This window comes from Plectropomus leopardus, chromosome 19 (assembly GCF_008729295.1).
Source record: "Plectropomus leopardus isolate mb chromosome 19, YSFRI_Pleo_2.0, whole genome shotgun sequence".
Taxonomy (NCBI): domain Eukaryota; kingdom Metazoa; phylum Chordata; class Actinopteri; order Perciformes; family Serranidae; genus Plectropomus; species Plectropomus leopardus.
In genome coordinates this window covers 18,900,170-18,920,069 of record NC_056481.1, presented here as the reverse complement: position 1 = coordinate 18,920,069, position 19,900 = coordinate 18,900,170, and the positions used below count along the sequence as shown (strand labels likewise).

Sequence of the window (19,900 nt, the reverse complement as noted above, 5' to 3'; positions counted from 1 at the left end):
ATGCGGACGCATCAGCATTTTTTAAGGGTTTTTCTGGTGAAACAGACCGAGCAGAGTTATTTTCTTCACCTAGAGTTACTTTAAGTTGTTTACTGATGCAGTGTATGCTGGTCAGCTGGTGTCGTTTGCTTACGTTACTGCTGATGGCTGCTTCGCTCCATTAACGTTAGTCTCTGAGTGATGGTGTAGAGAGTATTAATAATACTGTTACTTATTATTAATGGAAATGACAACAAATGGTTACCATGTGTATTACTCAACTTGGTTGATCGAACAAAGTAATTCGCTTATAAGAGCCAAGATGATGTTATCGACAATAAACCTTACTAACTTTTTGTAATCCTGTGTTCAATGCATACAAAAAAATTAACAGGAATTCACCATTGGTGGTGTAGACAAGGGTGACGACGCATCCACGCAAGTCATGACAGAACAAAATGGACCGAACAGTTAGTTTTGAGACAGAGTCTGTGGCTTAGTTGTCAACACACACAAAGGTGGAACAAAAATCTAAATGCAACACTTCTGTTTTGCTCCCATTTTCACAGGTTACATATCTGAGACATTTTCAATGCAAACAAAAGACTTTTTCCTCTGAAATTTTTTTACTGCATTTTTGTTCAAATCCATGTTGGGCCCAAATCACACTGTGACGTCTCAGGAGGGCATCGCCAGAAAGGTGTTGCCAACAGAACCGATGTTTTTCTATGGTGTGGCCCATGAGCCTTCATCACAATACAGTATTTTAATGATTCTTTCGACAATGATACAATATGTGCAGATATAACAAAGTCTGCAACGCTATGATGTAGATTTGATTCGATTCAGGGGCCTAGGATCAATATGTAACAATATCATAAGTCTATTTAGCACAGTCTGTTACAGAAGAAGCTGCCACACCTGACAAAGATAACTACATCACATCAATAATGTTAATAACTGTAACATCTTAAGTGCAGTAAAGTTTACTTTAAATTAACTCTACTAACACTAGCACATCAGACAGCGCATGGGATGAATTTACCTTCAGGGCTTCCTGTCAGAAAGCACTTTCTGGAAGAAATGTTTTCATTTGAACTGAAATTATGATCTTTTTCAAAAACGTTCAACTTTGGCTGAAATCACAGAGGGCAAACTTCTCCCAACAGCCATAAAACATGAATTAACAACAAGACCATTTAATAAAAGCCAGCCCCCCAAATCAAAAATTCAAGCTGATAAGATCCACACGAATCAAACAAATTACTGTTTTTGGATTAAAAACAGCTATTTTTGCTGAAAGGTGCGTAACCCCTCCGCCCCTGTGCCCATGTAGAGATAATGTGAACAAATGAATCATATGACAGAGTGGGTGGGTGTGGTTTCTGTAAATCACTGTATAAAAGCCACATGAGAGTAAGGGGTTACATGAAAATAAAACTCAACTAAATCACATCTGCCCTCCACTGGTGGCTTGAGCCATTGAGTAAACAATGATGAGCTTGATGAGATCAAGACCCTGAATGTGTTCTTATCAGCTCAGAGGTTTCAGAGAGTTCCTATCCTAAGGGTCCAGAGCACAAAGCAGCGATTTCCCTGACCCAGTTTTCCTGCCATGTGGAGCACATGAAAAGACCAAAGGACAATGAGGCAGACAGTTTTGGAATCACTGTTACAATGAGAGGAAAACACAACTGCACACCAGCCTGGGTGTCACTGGAAACACATTACACAGTGGAAACACACACACACACACACACACGCACTCACTCAAACGCAACAAAGTTTCCTCCCATTGTCATCGATGGAAACATGAAAAGATTCACCAAATGTGACTTCAAATGGTTGGCTAATACACACAGGCGTAGTCAGCTCATCTCCTTTCCCCTTGCTGTCCTACTCACTTACAGGGTCACACCTGTGTTAATAATAAATATCGTTATATAAAAAGCTAATAAAGACATAATCGAAAATGTTGTTATCCTGGAGAGTAGTTTATTTAAAAGTTTGAAATTTTGCCATCCTGCATTTTGTCTTCACAACATTCGAAAAGTAAATGCATATGTGTTTCTGGCAGAATGGTTGGCAGTGTGTGGCCCCCAGTGTTTACACACAAGCAGTTTAATCTCCAGCCTGATCAGCCAGTATGGGTTTGGTCACCCGTGTCACATTCCCCTAGCGACACATTACCACCACAAACACAGGCCTACACTGGGCAGCAGGAGGTGACTTCCCAGCTTTTACCTCTGGAGTTCTCAGAGCCTTTTCACTGCACATTGCTTACCCAGGAATCTCTTTTAAAACATGCGGCTATGATGGGGCTATTACTTTCAACAGGTGTTTTATCAACACTTACATAACAGTTAGTTTCGACAAAGCAATTTGATTGGACAAGAGGCATACTATGAATGCTGATATCGAGTATAACTGCACGGGGCGTTTAACGCATGCATGTATCACTCTACTGTAAAGCGGAGTGATAGCATTAATTACTTAACCGTTAATTAGTGGACATTAATGGTCGTTGTGACAAACTTTGCACTGCAAATAGGAACAAATGTAGAAAATTATATATTTTTTAAAAATCATATATATATATATATATATATATATATATATACACACTGTATATTCAATTATAATATGACAAAACAAGGAAAAGGTCCACAAAACTATATTGTTATTATCTTGATTATATAATTGAAGTTATGTTACAAAAATATAATTATTTCATGCACTTTTTCAGGTTGTTTCCTTGTTTGTAATTGACTTTGCCCTTTTTGTAGTTTTTAGGCCATTTTCTTGTATTTTTTAAAAATTAATTTCTTGCAAACTTTCGGATCATTTCTTTTTTAAGTTTCTCATTGTCTTCTTTCCAGGTTTTTGAGATAAATCAAGCCAAATTGCTCAGGTTTCCAAAGATTAAATGTGTCCGAAAAGTCCTATCCTAAAACACCCCGAAAAGTGTTTTAAAAGTCTAATGGTAAACCATCTATTCCTGCCTTGCCTGACGCCATCTGAGACAGCAGTCAGTTCATCCAGAGTTATGTCCAAGCTTAGAGTATCCTAATCCTCTGGACTGAGCTGAGGAAGCCCCTGCAGCGCAGCTATCCGCCCTGAACAGGTCTGTTTATAAGTCCACTGCATGCTTTCCCATCTCAGCTGGCTCTATGGTCACCCTTCCCTCTGGGGAGATGAAGACACTCCATTTATTTCCTCTGAATAACTGACTTCTCTAATAAAAAAAGAAAGTAGTTGGTTTGTTCATCTCCTTGGGTCTGGTGAAGCGTGCTCAGACTAAAGCTCTGGTTCTTTCTTGCATGAAGGAGTTCAGCTCCTGCATCTTTGAGTATAAGAGAGTGGTGTTCTGCTGCTGATCAGTTTATGAAAATGGATTGGTACTGCTGACAGAACACCTTAATTTTGGCCTTTCTTCCCACTACAGCATAATAGAAAGAAAATTGTCTTCACAAGATCTCCAATAAGCCCAAAACATTTTTTTCACAGAAGTCACGATCATGTAATAATTTAACAATAAAAAGACAAAACGATTACCAGTGGAAGATAGGATCAGCAGGCAGAGAGACAAATGCAATCTCGATTGATCACATTTTTTTAAAATGTTGTGGCATCTGTTGCCAAAGACTGTAGATGAAAGCCATGACAACACTCCACAAGTGAAGCCATCATCCCAACATCTCAATCTGGCCTCGGGTTCAGTTTCACTATGGGAAAAGGAAGTCTAACGCATTACTTACTGATTCGTCCAGGGCAAAGCGTAGACAGCCATGTTCGTACAGCACAAAGAATCTCCGTTGCCATTTCTGCCAGGAGAAATACATGGTATGAGATAAGCCTTATTTTGAACCACAGTAGGTGAAAGTCACATAAAACACAGACACATTGACTCTTTCTAAATAGACAATCTAAAATAAAAAAAATTTAACAAAGGATTACAGTTTAGCCCTACTTTTCATTATATCAGAGGGGGCTGTCAGGACAGTTAATGGAGATTCAACCTGCTACTATTCCTACTACAATTAAATCCTGCTGATTCAGTGGACGTATCAGCATCTGTGTGTATCGTGTGTACAACTGTTTAGTGAACAAACACATGGGCCTATAATGCATGCCCTTACCCGGGATCTCTGCATAGGATTGTCAAAATCAGTTCCCTCGGGAGCCAAGCACAACCATCCACCATAAATAGGTTTAGCCTGTAAAAGAGAGAGGGGTAGAGAAAAACAGCAATTTAAGTAATCATTAAAAACTAGAAGAGAGTGTGAACTGAGGGGGATGGAAGGGAAAGGGGTGATGTGAACATGAACGAAAGAAGACTTTTGGGGTCAAGATATTGCTTCCTTTCCCTAATGTTTTCTGTAAAAACACAGGAAGACAGCCAAGTGCTCGCCCATCATTTTGGTGGTTACATCTCCATTCAAGAGCACAGCTAATAGGTAGTCTACAGGGTTTGTTTACACGATGTAACAAAAGTGCATAATTAACAGATTCAGTGCGAACAGAGAGCAACGCTCGCTTGCTGTCAGGACACTGTGTTAGGTCTACATATTCTCACTGGGAATTATTTTCACTCATGACCAAGGAGACTTAAATATGTGGGACTTCAACAGATATATCTCAGCCAAAAACTGGTAATCACCAAATAATGTAAACTAGAGAGAGCTCCCCCCATTGAGCAGCAGGTAGGCTCTTTAAAATGGCTGCTCTTTGCACTCCATTAACACTGACATAATCTCTCTGCTTTAAGTGTTAACCATTAGCAAGCAGCTCTCATACCAGCATTCACTCCCCCAACTCTTCCACTGGAAGGTAAAGGGATCTGATTATTAGTCTGCTACTCTATTACTGGCCCTGTTACTGCTCCACGTCACTGCATGCCTGCCATAAAGCTATATGCTTTGCTTGAACTTGTATGGACGTGCCTATGGAAGCACTTTTTATGGGCTAAAACTATTAGATTATTTCAGTGGGGCATCACTAGGGTTGGGAATCAAAGGGTAACTCATGATATGATATTATCCCAATACTTCACCCATGATAATGATACTATCAAGATATTACGGTTCTGCAATAATTGATATACTACAAGTATAAGACAATTCATCTGTGATATATCACAATATCTGTGACTGAAGGTGAGAAAAATACCCCTCAAAAGGTAAAAAGGAGTAATTATGCATTAATTCACTACACTGAGGTGTCAGTTACACAGAATTTGAAAACTAAACACACACAACAAAGCGCACAGTTTTAGCAAAGTACCTATTACACACTGACTGCAACTTGTCCACGACGTGTGGCATCATTCCAATGGCAAAATGACAAACTGCCAGAGAGCACAATAGTTCTGGAGTTGCTACAATGCTGCTGCACAGCTGCCTGCTGCTGTAACCTCTGTGTTTTCCACAATTAAAAGCACATCCTCCACCAACCCTGTAAGCCACTGTGATGTCAACAACACAGCCCTGCAAATAAAATGCCTTGTGTTATCAAGTGATGGAATACATTACAATTATATTATCAACATAAATTGTAGGTGGGCGCCATTATAATGGTATTTATTTCTTGAATAAAAAGATTTCAAACTTTTTGATTATACTGCTAATTAAATAATCTTGTATTTAATACAATTATTTACATTTGTTACATTAAACATTTCCTTTATGTTTTACATTAAAATACTAATGACAGTGGCAGTAGCTGACGATGGGGGTGGGGGTATTTTTTTCCTTCTTTCTTCTTTAAAATGTCTGCTTGTCCCTTTGTATCATTGTGTCCTCTCTCTCTAAAGAAGTTAGAAGTCAGAAGTTAAACATGGACATGGTCACAGCTGTAACTGCAACTCTTAAGCACATGTTCATTCTAGTAGGGGTGTCACTGACCAGGATGTGGGTGACAAAAAACAGTGTGGCTAGGTGTGAGGGAACCCATGTGAAAGTCATCCATTATCAAAACAGTGATCCTCAACACAAGAGGCCCTTACAAAAACACTTTTTTAGGCTGGGAGGAGTCACATGAGCTTTAGTCTATTTGGTATTAAGTGATGGCAAATATCTTTGACTTATGAAAACGGATGAGCAAACTAAGAACAGACCACAGTCACTTATTGCATTGACAGATTTGGTGCATATTAAAGCTATGGGCTTTGTAAAGTTTGACTCCACCTTTAATCCTTAAAACCAGCAGCAACAACAACTGGGAAACTCTACTCAATTTCCCAACCCCATACTTCCTTTCTCTCCTATTGTCTCCTGTTCTCCTTCCTTAAAGGGGAACTATGCCCATTTTCAGTATTCATGTATGTCATTCCTATGGTCTAAGACAGTCCAGAAGTATTTGTAAAAATAAAAAACTCCTTCCCAAATCCAGCTACTATAGTGCTAAAACTCAGACTTGTGAAGTCATAGGGTATGAAGTATGGAGCTTCTCCTAACGCTCGGGCCAAACTGCATGCCTGAGTAGCGCATGACGGCTACCTCGCTGACATGCAGTCTTGCAGTGTTCACACAGACAGCGTTGCCGTTGTTGTGGCACTGCTGCTGAGCTGCCTGCTGCTATAACTACTGTATTTGCACAATTAAAAACCCATACTCAACACACAATTTATGGAGTTATGCCAGCCACTCTATTGTCAACAACACAGTCGTACAATATTTTGAAATAAATAGCATTGTTAACCACTGAAGGGATTCTGTCGACAGATGTGTTGTCAGGGGCTTTTATTTCGAAACGGAAACAGGAAGGTTGAGTAAAACAGCTATATTTTTTAGGAATGCACAATATTGGATTTTTTTTCCAATATACCAATATATATAAACTCATTTAGCCAATAATATCTCGACATAATTTTAGTGATCATCAAGTCTCTTCTGTAGTGAAATTAACATCACATTATGCATACTCTTATCATGACGGCCCACTAGCAGATGGAGACGTAAAATTCAATGCTTTTCATTGTATGTAATATTCATTCATCTTGCAAAATATGAAAAAGCATATTGGTCGATTCCAATGTTTCATCTTAAAGCCAATATCCCCCGATATTGATTATGTGGTGACATTATAATGCATCCCTTATAGTTTTATCTCTTCACATCTGTGACAGATTTTGACATTGAAACTGGAGTGGAAGGTGGTATAATGTCAATATGATTATCAAAAGACAATTTTTACCATCTGTTTTTGCCAAAAAGTGTTGGCTATTTTCTAGTTGTGCAGCAGCTGAGCAGTAGCTGAGTCACGCCGAGGCAGCGCTGCTCACACAGGCAGTGTGGCCTGGACGTTAGACAATGAACTGGGAAAAATGTTAGAGATGATCCTTAAAGTACCAAGGGGAATGCTCTGAGTATATGAGCACATTTTCTGTTTCAGAGCTGAGCACACTACAATTGAATAAAACTAATTTGGGTATGAAAAGAAAACGATGGGTCCACAAAATCAGGCTCCCATTTGTTGTCCAAAGAGCAGCCCCAGACTTTATACCCTGACTTTATAACATTAGACAGTTACTTCTCTGGTTTCTGGCTTTGAGAAAGAAGCTCATGTTCACAAAAATGTTGATTGAACTTTTCTTGACTGTGAAAATAACAATGGAATTCTAAATTTAGGCAGTGTTCCCCTTTAAGTTCCCTCACATCCCTGCCTGTATTTCTCTGTCTCTCCCACGTACGTGTAAACTTTAGCCTGTCTGCATCCTTCATCACTGCCCTGCCTCCCACCACCTCTCCAGCATAGCGTGATCACTTTCTCCTAACAGGGAGGGCCCGCCAAGCCTGACGAACATCTCAACTCTCTGTGGACAAACAATTCATGTGACCAAGTGAAAACTGTGACACACACTTGGAACTCGAGGAGACATAAAAAGTCCTTACGGACCACGTTGACTGAAATAAAAGAATGCACTCGGGCTTCAGCAGCAGCCCCTCCCCCGGCCCACCTTTTATTCTTGCACTGTTGAACAAAGAGATTGTTTATAGACAATACTGTCCTTCCGACATTCAGCTTTTTCCTTTTGCATAACTTTTCCACATGGGCTATCTGTTCCAAACATTTCTCAAGCTCCAGTTAAATTCTGAATAACTTGAATTTTATTTAGGGCTCATATTCAACTATTCATGTTATTTTAACAGCTTTACAGGAGCTTTCTTTCCAGTGGGTTATTGAGTTTATCTCCTCTAAGAGAGCCTGTTTATGAACACTAGGAACATTTTACAAAGCCTTAGTCTTACCTTGGGCCTGCTAAACGAGGCTCAGAAGTTTAACACTGTTTATGTGATGTTACATAATACAGCTTTAGGCCAGTAATGGCCTGGTGTGTAGCCATAACTGGTTTGAGGACTGTCCAGACAGAATCCTTACAAAACCTGTTTGTGCAACAGAGCTCCTTGTTAACTGTTTGGATAGCTGACAGACTGGAGACATTTTCAAAAGGCAAGGCAGTGATGAGCAATGACTGATGCTATATTAATCTCAAAGGCCAGGGCAGTAAGCCTCTCTGGCCCCAGGTGTTGTCACACAGGCTGCGGGAGAGTGTGGGCCAGGTCAGTGAGATTAGAGGAAGTGATGTAACTATAAATCGGCTATCCTGACTCAGGAGCCTCACATATGAATGGCTAACCTGCAATAAACTTACTGCAACAAGCCTGTGCCCCCACACACTCACAGAGGGAGATGCAGAGGGGAAGAGGATGCTGACGTTGCTGTTTGGCTTTTACGCTGTGTTCAAGGGCCCATCTGGGCCTCATGTCTGGGATCAATTACAGGATACAACAGAGACTAAACCAATGATCCGAGAGAGAAAACATGCCTATAATATGATCTCCATAGCTGAGTGAAGCTTCATTTTATCTTTGCTCTGCTCATCCTTAATGTTCTTCAATCAGGTCTCATTTAGCTTCAACACAGTGATCGCTAGTCTGCCTGAGATCACACTAAAAACAAACAACTGCAGATAAACAACAGCTGAGTGTTACACAATCAATCACAGAGACCAAACGGCCAGGCAAATGTAGTCATTATAGTGAGAAGAAATCCACTTTCAGCACTCTGGTTCAGTAAAACAGAAAGAGACAGACTTTAGAAGGAAGTGAAATAAACGTAGATGTCCTGTGCTTCAGCCAAAATAAACATCACAACTTTCTCTGCACCTTAGCTGTAATGGCACTGTTGCCTTTTATGACATGACTTTCTCTTCAATAGACACCCTGCTAATCATGAAAACACAAATTAAATATGTAACTCAGTAGGAGAGCTGCTGTCAACATTTTAAATTCAAAATAGATATTAGGGCAAGCAAGGTTTTCAAGCTGCAAGGATAGAGCTGTCAGCCTAAATGCTCAAGAGCTTGACAAGCCGGTTACATGGTTTCTGGCCAACAACAATTTTCTACGTCTTGCAGCATCAACAGTTCTTGAAAATGATTATCTTAGTTGGCAGGCAATTTACTTTTTAAAACATGACCAAATTGGCTTGACTGGCTTGAAGGCAATGAGCAACATCAGAAGAAAGAACACAAAAAATAGCAAGAGGTTAAAAAAGATAAGGTTCAAACAACATCATCAAGACTTGGAAAAAAATGCTTAAAAATAGAATAATTCTGTTATATAACTTTAGATGTGTAAATTTAATACGTATAAAAATAATTTTCCCTATTTTTTGTCTTTTTTTCCCATAGTTTTGAAAGAACTTGCACCAATTTGCTTAGGGTTTAAAGACTTGCAGGTACAGTAGAAAATACAAGAACATACGAGAAAATTATCTGAAAATTAGTCCCCCACCCACCCGAAGAAAATGAAACTTTAAGATAATTCTGTAACATAATTCATACATGTAATTATAATAAGAATTATAACAATAACAATATAGTCCCCTCCCCTATATGTTCCCTTCTTGCGAATTGTGGAACATTTCTTACCATGTTGCTCATTGGGTTTCTTTTTAACTTGTTTTGAAAGAGACTGCATCAATTTGCTCAGGGCTCAAAGGTTTAAAGACTTATGAAAGACATTTAAAAGCAGCACAATAAAAGAGATGTCGCTCCGGGATTCAAAGGGTTAAATATACTCGAAAATCTTAATGTGATTATTAATATAAATATTACTGTTCGTAACATGCATTGCTTACCTGGGTCAAGTCCTGGTCAGTCAATAGATGCAACTCTCGTGGTTTGAAGCAGTTTTGACATTTACTTTTGTTGAAGAAATTCGCCTGGAACTTCCTACAGGGGTTTTCTTTTGCGGCAGACATTATCTTTCACCTCTTTTTAAACTCCCTGGAGTAATTTCTCTGGAGGACTTTTATAAACAGTGGGGTAATCCCGCTGTTTCCTTGCGTATCTCTTCTATCCCAACTTGGAAAGAGATCCAGCACTCCGATGCATTTTCCAATAAAAGGACCAGTCAGGAGGTGAATTGTTGAGGGAACAATTTTCAAATCATCTGTTGTCGGTTAAGTTGGATCCAGTTGCTGCTTCCCAACAGATAATTACCTGCCATCAAGCCAGTCGTCTCATCAGTCAGTGATGTATGCTTTTCAGTCCATGGCCTGCAACCACAAAGCGCAGTGTCGAGAAAGGTGGCTAATATCCTGTTAGCTCACCAGTGGATTTCCAGATCAATAACAGCGAACGCCAAAAAAACAACATTTGCACAGTTGTCGCCTTTAAGCTCCGAGGCGATAGTGTCCATTAAGTAACGACAGACTCCCATGAAAAGGACCAAAAGAAAGCTTGAAGTCAAACAGCAGTTCCCAGTCAGTTAGTCAGTCTGTGCGAAGTTCATTCGGTGCTCCTGTGCTAGGCTAAGGCTAGCCCGGTTAGCTAACTCGCTGCTAATGGAAACCTCTAACGTTAGTGGCCGGCGTCGTTAACTTGACTTTTAAAAATCAGATAGACCAAATATCCAAACGGGTTCAATGCTGCTCTTCCAGGTCGAGACACTGCATGCAGGGAAAGCATCTCTTGGTCAGTCACAGAGGGCAAAAGGGGCATTTAGGGGTTGGTTCCATGACTAGCTTGATTAGCAGCAGAAGGTTTATTTTCTTCTATCCCAGAGGAGCGAGCGAGGGGGAGCGGACTCAGCTCACACAGGATCCTGGAATTCTGTCAAGTCTCGCGATGACTGCTCACTGTCGCCGCCCACAGAGGGAGCACAGTTTTGTTATTGTGCTTTTGTGAGGCTTGATTAGATAACCATACACACTCAAATCGTGGTTCGTGTATTTATATTAAGTTAAAAAAAAGTATAAATATATATTGTGGGAGAATGCCACTCAGTTTATTTTGAAAGGGAAAAAAATTGTGGGGCAAGATGCCCCCTTACAATATTTTTATTTTTGTGCTATAACAACAAATTTGTCAAATCTAATCATCATCCTGCACATGCTAAAATCACATCACAAATACTTTTAAAGGGGGCTTCTTCCCCCATTTTACCCTATTAAGTCCAAGCAATCTTGAAAGTGTATACTCACCTAGAAAGTGCCTTGATCAGGTTTTTTTTTTAAATTAATAGTCATTTATCATTTGAAAAAAACATAACTAACTATAACAGCAGTAGGATACAAACACTCGCTTCTCAAGACAACTGAAACTTTCACTTGTCATCCATCCCTTCATGCTGGCAACAAGGGAACATGCTTTAGCTACCACATGCTGTATGTGTGTATTAATGGCTGACTGAAGCAGAGGCTATTATAAGCAGCAGGTTCTAGTGGACAGCACTGGGACACACAGACAGACGGATAGACAGCGAGAGGAAGAGTTGTGTGAATGGACAAGGGACAGAGAGGGAGAAGGGCCTCGGGGACCTAACTAAATCCAAAAAAAAAACAACAACAGCCAGTCCTGCTGAAGGATTAGCGCCCTGTTCATGCTGTAAGTGAACCAAGAATAACACAGATTACAGGTGTGTGTGCGTTGTTGCTATAGATGTGTACTTTAAAGCTGACTAACCCACTAGGATCCAATCATGTATCATCTGGGCTGAGCTGGGAAGTGGGTCTCTGGAGTCATCATGAATGCTAGTTTTAATGTGGATTAGGGGTTATCTTAATGAGTTTTCCCAACTAATGCAGGGCAAGTAAGGTCACCCATTGCTTATAAATGTGGGCGTCTTCAGTTGCCCCTCTTAGGGTATCCTATGACAATATCCTGGAGGTGACATAGCGCAAGGGCCTCTGTGGTAGCAGCATGGTCAGAATATATTTAGCTGTTGTCCTCACTTTACATGGTAAGTGTGTTAGCAAGGCCAGCAAATATACTCTGTCCTCAAGGGGCTTAACACCTTTAGAGCAGAAAACTAGAGTTGGTAAGAGTCAAATCACAAGTACACATACAGTATTGATCTGATATATTGGACTACAAGCTATCTTTGGACACACTGAACTTAAAAATTGCTGGAGTCAAAGTAAATTACGCTGGCTTTAGCATGATATGTGCTGCCAACTTAACAGTCATACTGCATGCTTATTCAGCATCTTGCCAAGAGTTACTGTGAAAGAGAAGATCCATACTAATCTTTACATCTAACACTGCACATCCCAGTTCGCTCGCTCAACTTAAAAGTGTACTGGAAACAGCTTGTACTCTTTAAGTCAAGCACAATACAGCAACATGAAAGTTATGAGTCGACCAGACACAAAATAAATGTCACATGACCTTTGTCGGACGGTAAATTTATCTCCATTCAACAGAACTTTTTTTTTGTAGCATTAAATAGCAAATATATTAAAATAGCATCATATCATGTAAAACTACTAAGTTGCTAAATGTTTATTTTTATGCTTATCAAGCAAAAATAAAATAATGAGTTATTTTATGTACATTGTAAAAATATAATATTTGTTTCAACTTAAAAATGTTCATGTCCAGTCTAACTATATTTTTTAAGTTGACTGAATGTGAGAAGATAAATTAAATCATTACACAATTACCTCAACTTGTCTTTTACAGTGAGCGTATTTCCCAAAATGTCAAACCACAGCTTTAACCCTTTGAAATCTGGAGAGGCATTACTTTGCTTGTGCTGCTCTCAGATGACTTTTACAGATATTTAAGCCTTTGAATCCTGAGCAAATTGGTTCAATTTCTTTCAAAGTCATAAGAAAAAGTCAATGAGCAACCTGGTAGTAAATGTTTAACAAATAAAAAAAAAATAGTAGATTTATAACATTATTTTTTAAAAGCTAGGGAAGAATGTCTAACAAATAAAGAAATAAAGCTAGGGAAAGACTATATTCATAATCATAAGAATTAAAGCACGCTTTCTACATCATTTCCTTGTTTGTTTGTTTTTCTACTTTTTTTAAAAACAAAATTTCAGGTAATTTCACAATAGCTTTTACCAGTTTCTTGCTAATTTTTGGGCCAGTTGCAGCGGTCCCATACAGATTTAAGGATATTTCCAGGATTTTAGGACATTGCTAGAAATTTTAGGGCATTTCTAGGATTTTAGGACATATTCAAGATTTTAGGACGTTTCTGGGATTTAAGGACATTTCTCATATTTTAATATTTTTTTAGGATTTTAGGACATTCTAGGATTGTAGGACATTAGGGGCTTAGCCACGACCTCTGTCGGGGGCTGCAGGGGGTCCTCAAATGGCACTGTTTTGATGAACAAGCTCTATTTTGAAGCTGTTTTATGCACTCTGGGACCTGGGAAGTATACTACAAGTATAAAACCAAATCTTAGTGTGAATCACTTACTTTTATTATGAATTTGAAAATGGTTGTAAGGGCCACCCGGCACTCAGTCAAGGGCCAGATTAAGTCCACAGGCTGTAAGTTGAGTATCACTGATTTAGAGAATGGATTCTTAGCTTTCAGATAGGTTAGATATGTTCTGCACATACATATGTTTTTATTATTGATACTGTGTTAGTTAACGCCACAAATGAGACAAATCTTAGGAGACCTAAAACGTTATCTAAGTTGTCATGTCAGCACAGGCAGCTTGTAATGCAGGTCATTAGGTCTGTAGCCGTTCCCTGCACTGATCCTGTGCTCTCTCCTCAACAGAACATGTCCCTGCCCTTTGTGATGACGTTGCCCCTGCTGATTGTCTTGGCAGCGGGGGTGTACTACATCTACAATGAGGTCATCCAGTTCATGTCCGCATCCTTAGTGCGAAATAAGGTGGTGGTGATCACTGATGCTGTGTCCGGAGTGGGAACTGGTAAATTATCTCACTCGTGTTTCTAATATTCAACCTTACTGTTATCACCATGGGAGTTTTGTTTTCACCCTGTCTGCCAGCAGGATGTCTCAAAGGCATATTCCATGAAATTTCCCCTGACTTGTAATCTTTTGGGACTAAAGAACAATTGATGTTTAGTTATACTGATCTATTGTGGCTAAATGGTAACCCTAGATTTGCGAAACTCTCATGGGCAAAAATGTTCTTGTTTTGTTGTCTTGTTTTGTGGTTGGTCGGTAGGTCTGGTTATGTTTAGGCACAAAAGGCACTTGGCTACGGTTGGGAAACAACAATGATTTGGCTTTCAAATGATCACTTGAAACATGGAACATGAAATCTCGCATGACTTCTGCGGGTTACCATCAAGACACTTGAAATTGTGTAATTTGATAATTATTGTATTATAGCCAAGACTATAGAGTAATGGAGACTGACTCAGTTCAAAGTATGTTACTTTGAACTGTATTGCATTTGTAGCAACTAGTGAAGTGCCTATTCAAAATATGCCTGTTCAAAACAGGCTGATTGCTTGGTCTGTGGTAATACTGCTTACAGCTTTCTCAAGAACCGTTCATACAAAAAAACTCAACTTTCGATAAAAAGCTTCGTTGGCTTCTGAGCACTACACCAGAGCTGCAAACAGCTATAGATTTATCATGATGCTGAGATACATAAAATATTAATTTATGTTGCTACTTTAGCTTATTATACCCAGAAATACTGTGCAAATAGTCAGGGCTGCATAATATGTAAAAAAAAAAAAAAAACAAAAGACATATATATGTTTTATATATGATTCATATATATACATGCGTGTGTGTGTGTAGCACCATAATGCTTCATTTATAATGGCATGTGTGACACATTTTATCATTATCAAAAATGTACAGCTCCTTCGATTTGGGTATTGTACTTGGCCATATTCTGATTTTAATAATATTTGATTAATTGTGCAACTAAAGGGCCACCCTACTATTTACTTACACTGTAGCCTACTTAATAGCCATCCCTTACTGGGTTAGGGTTAAAGAGTTCTGTCAGGTTGAGGGCCCCAAGAGAGGCTAAAAGGAGAGCACCCAAACAGCACCTTAGCAGACACTATCCCACTATATATACCCTACCCTCCAACATCGCCGCTCCAGTTACATTGTGCTATACCCCATAGCTCATATGGGGTCAAAGAGCGTGTCCCAGCCTCCATTGAATAGCCTTGTTCAGAAGCAGTCACTGTGATGACAAGACCCCAGAAAGTCACTGCGGCTGCCCAAGTAGTCTGGCACATAACCCTTCATATCGAGATATGTTAATTACTGAGCTTTAAGGTGCTGGTGGACATATTTTTATACTTTGAACAGAGCCAGGCTGGCTGTAGCCTGATGCTTAGCATTATAGGTATGATGGTGGTATCAATTTTCTTATCTAACTATCTAACTCTTAACAAGAAAGGCAATAAGTGTTTATCACAAAATGTCAAACTGCTCCTTTGAATGAAGTGATAAAGTTATTCAACAGGTTTGTTTTCCTTTCTGTGCAGAGTGTGCCCATCTCTTCCATAAGGGTGGTGCCAGACTGATCCTGTGTGGGACGAGCTGGGATAAGTTGGAGTCTCTATATGACTCTCTGACTAGTGACACCGACTGCAGAGAGGTGAGGGAATTCATTCAATACAAACTTCAGTAACAACTTCAGTGCATTGCTGGCATAAATTTCAGTATGAAACAGCATAAACATGCCACTGAATAAACCCTTCAAACCTAAACCAATTCAAATCCAAACAGGTTTAATTCCACACTGATGACAATAATATTGCAAAGCTACACAGCAAACCAAAAGATTCTGCAGAAATTCAAGACAATTCAAACATAAAACCAAATCATCAACAATATGAGATAGATGATCATATTTGTATCTTATTTGTATCTCAAAGATGAAACTAGCCAGAAAGGGGGGCAGCCTCACAGGATGGCACCCTGTGCAGTTGGGGGATTAGTGCAAAGCTCAAAAGCACCCTGATAGCTAAAAACATCAGTAGTCATACAGGAGGCAACCTTGACCCTCTCCAGCCACCAGCTCTCACTCCATACTTGGTCCATACAGGGACTTTCAACCAGTGATCCTCCAGTTCCTAAGCCTTGTCCCAATAGCCTACATTACTGCAACCCATTATGTACAGAACATATTAGTGTAGTGATGTAAGACAAACCTGTGTCTCCCTAGACGTTTCCCCCAAAGCTGGTAATTCTGGACTTCAGTGATATGGACAGCATGGAGGACGTGGTGGCAGAGGTAGTGGAGTGTTATGGCTGTGTGGACGTGTTGATCTGTAACAGCAGCATGAAGCTGAAAGCCCCGGTGCAGAGTGTCTCCCTGGAAGTGGACAGAAACATCATGGACATTAACTACTTTGGCCCTAGCACTCTGGCCAGAGGTGGGCTGAACATTCCTGAGAAAATCATCACCAAATAGACTTCCACTGCTATTTATATGATGTTGGTTCTTTGTGATCTTTTTAAAAAAAATCTAAATGATTATGCATTCACATAATATGGCAGGTGTTCTTCCAACAATGATGTCCAGAAGATCGGGACACATTGTGCTGGTCAACAGTATCCAGGGAAGACTGGCTGTCCCATTCAGAAGTTCATGTGAGTTGCCCATATAAGAGCTTTTATCCACCAATTTAAGGGATTGGTTCACCTAACAAACTCTCTTCTTATGGTAACATTACACCTAGGCAGAGTAGCAGAAAACTGTATTCAGTAGCAGTACTGTTACTTGTAGTATTTATAAGAGTTGGGCTGGTGTAAAAATTTTTTATACCTGTTTGGTATAAGCCAAACACTGGACCAGACCGCTTTACCTAGTCTTACCAAGTGTTCAACGTGATTCAGTGGTCAATCCTGAGCGGAAGGTTGTGACACCATGTCCCAACCACACGCAGTCTCTGGTCACAACAGAAAGCAAGAGTCTAACTATCACGTAGCATCCCGTAATAGCAGAGTTCTCTGTCCAACACTGAATCCATAAAATATGCACTTCTGTCCCTTAATATAAAGAAACCATGTAGCTATCAGCTGTGCAATGGAAATCAGACCAGAGATGTAAACACTTAAAAGATGAGTGAGTAACCTACTTGCTGTTTTTCTACATTTGTAACATTTCTATTTTAAATCAGAGACCACATTTAATATTGTAATATTTACTGGAAATTACATAGAATATTGCCAACAGTGTGCAACAACATTACCCAAGCCTGTTTTTAGTTATGGTCCTTAACCTTAGGAGAAACTTTGAGCTTCCTGATCTCCCTCCAGCCAGCTGACACTGTATTTAAGTTTTTACAGAGAAATAAGAAGGTTTTGTATGAATAATTCCTCAGTTCGACTATATGAATCAGCTGTTTCTGGTCAACTGCAGTGCTTTTAAAGCGAGCATCAGATATAAATAGTAACAAACTGCTGACAAAAGTTTCCAAAAAAGTACGTTTCCAAACATGATACTATATTAATCACACTGTCATATTGTTTATGACTCCTGCAATTTGACTTGGATTTAGAGCTGTGACCTGGGATTCTTTTTTAAATTGCCAAAACGTGAAAGAAATTGAAAGATTAAAATGTTTTTGTTGAAAGTGTTTAAGAAAGTAATTAACTGGATGGTCATTTTTAGAAGATGTCTTTTGTGGTGCTCTTTCAGATGCTGCATCTAAGCATGCCGCACAGGCCTTTTTCGATTGCCTGCGGACTGAAGTGGAGGAGTATGGGATAGTTGTCAGCACCATCAGTCATACCTTCATTAACACCTCCGACGTGCCGCCTGTGGAGGAGCCTTCCCCTGAACCAAACATCGTGGCTGCATGTGAGTAACAGAACTGGTGACTGAAAGGGTAATAAAACATGAAAAATCATTCCAAAAGTTTCAGTTTATGGGAAATGGATAGGTGGTGTGAGGTCTATTTTGGTAGTACATAGACAAATGATAGACAAATTTACATGTATCTGTTCTTCCACAGATATCGCCAGCCAGTTGACCCAGGGTGTGCGCCCATCAGTCCTGGCCAATGAGATTATGCAAACGGTAAACAGGAAGAGGAAGGAGGTTGTGCTGGCCCACCCCATCCCCAGGGTGGCCCTCTACCTCCGCTCCCTTTTCCCCTCCTTCCTCTTTGCTGTGCTGGCTGCTGGGGTGAAGGACTCAGTCCTGACTGATTAAATGCAATAAGAGAAAATCTGAGGTGGAATGACAAGAAGATGTGAAATTAAGAAAGGATGTTTTTGGAAATGATGGATATATGTAATGTATGCATACATATCCCTTGAGCCGGGCTCAGACTACAGGAGTAGTGTCTCTTTATCTGCGAGATGCAACTCAATGTCAAAATAGGTTAGGATTTTAAAACCACTGTAGTGTGAGCCCGAGGCTTCTTGATGAGGCTTATAGTTTTAAGCCTCATCATTTTACATTTACTCTCTGTAATGACCTCTTAATAGTTTTTGTTGTTAGCAGCGGAGTTCGCCATTCCCATGCTGCATTCAAATTGCCTTCACAGCACAAAGGATTCACCTAAAACAACGCATGAATGTAATCCGGCAGTACTGTTTGTACTTTTATTTCCTTTATAGCCCCATTGTTTACTTTTAGCTCCTCCTACCATTGTATGGCAAATCAAATAAATGTAATAAATATTCACCTTGCATTTTGTCATGTGTGCTCAGTAAGTTTTCATTTGATACAGATTAATGTAATGCACTTGTATGTACAGAAATACAGTGCAGAATACTCACAGTTAGTATTTGCAGGTGGAAAAGGCTCAATAGGCTATTTGCAAGGATATGCATTGGTGTAGTCGAATACTCAAAAAACTTGATTCAGGTTGTTTAGATTCAGCTGCTTTTTTTCATGCTGAGAGAAATTTAAATTTGTTGACAGATCAAAACCTGAACATTTAGGCTGATGAATAATCAGAAAAATCTGAAAAGAACTGATCAGACATTAGTTTTAATCTTCATCTTTATAATTTGATGTAAAAACATATATGAATATATGTTATGAGAGAGAAAATCTGAAAACTTCTGTATCTGAAATGACGTAATGTGAAAGTAACCTCTGGAAATCATTAAGTTTCCAAAGTAAAAGATCCTAGTTTATTTATGTTAACTTTTCAACACTGGAGTTGAGTTTGGTCTTATGTTATCGTAAAATTATAATTATTATGACTTCACACTTCTATATTCTTCTAATCCACAACGTTCGAGAGAAAAAATACTGTACTTTTTACTGCACTACTTTTATCGAACAGCTATAGTTACATTATAGATCAGTATTTTACACATAAAAAGAAAAGTCTATAAACAGTCGTGTAATGTAACAAAGTAATAACACTAAGTTGCAGTACTTAAATATTTCATCTGTACTTATTTGAGTTTTTAGATTTCCATCAACTTTCACTTTTACTCCACTACATGTCCTGAGTAAAATCAATACTTTAACCCCACTACATTTCCTCTCAGCATTTTAGTTACTTACTACAAAATAGAGGACAAAGGGAGGAAGTGAAGAGGGGATGGACAGATGGATAAAAGAATAAGAGGGGGAAAAAATGGATTTTGTTCTTTGACCTTGTTTTTCTTTGAGTTTAATGCAGGCTTCATTTTTAAGGTGGTGTATGTTATGAGGAAATAAAATTCATGATCACTATAATTCTG

General features: G+C 39.2%; 2 protein-coding genes across 5 annotated transcripts in view; one reads left to right on the top strand and one right to left on the bottom strand.

The window, feature by feature from the left end:
• LOC121958395 (myosin phosphatase Rho interacting protein) overlaps positions 1–11,091 on the bottom strand; it is a 44,740-nt gene extending 33,649 nt beyond the window's left edge. For all 4 annotated transcript variants that reach the window (XM_042507291.1, XM_042507293.1, XM_042507294.1 and 1 more), the window contains exons 1-3: positions 10,123–11,091; positions 4,119–4,196; positions 3,738–3,803 (exon numbers count right to left, since the gene is read on the bottom strand). In XM_042507291.1, coding sequence (XP_042363225.1) covers positions 3,738–3,803; positions 4,119–4,196; positions 10,123–10,245 — 267 coding nt within the window. In that variant the 5' untranslated portion in view covers positions 10,246–11,091. The remainder of the gene's footprint in view (positions 1–3,737; positions 3,804–4,118; positions 4,197–10,122) is intronic.
• Positions 11,092–11,722: 631 nt separating this feature from the next.
• On the top strand, positions 11,723–18,889 carry dhrs7cb (dehydrogenase/reductase (SDR family) member 7Cb). The gene is made up of 7 exons (XM_042508397.1): positions 11,723–11,872; positions 14,018–14,174; positions 15,730–15,842; positions 16,413–16,623; positions 16,748–16,840; positions 17,892–18,053; positions 18,208–18,889. The coding sequence occupies exons 2-7, from the start codon at positions 14,021–14,023 to the stop codon at positions 18,405–18,407; spliced, it is 933 nt and encodes a 310-aa protein (XP_042364331.1). The 5' UTR covers positions 11,723–11,872; positions 14,018–14,020; the 3' UTR covers positions 18,408–18,889.
• The last annotated feature ends 1,011 nt before the right edge of the window (positions 18,890–19,900 follow it).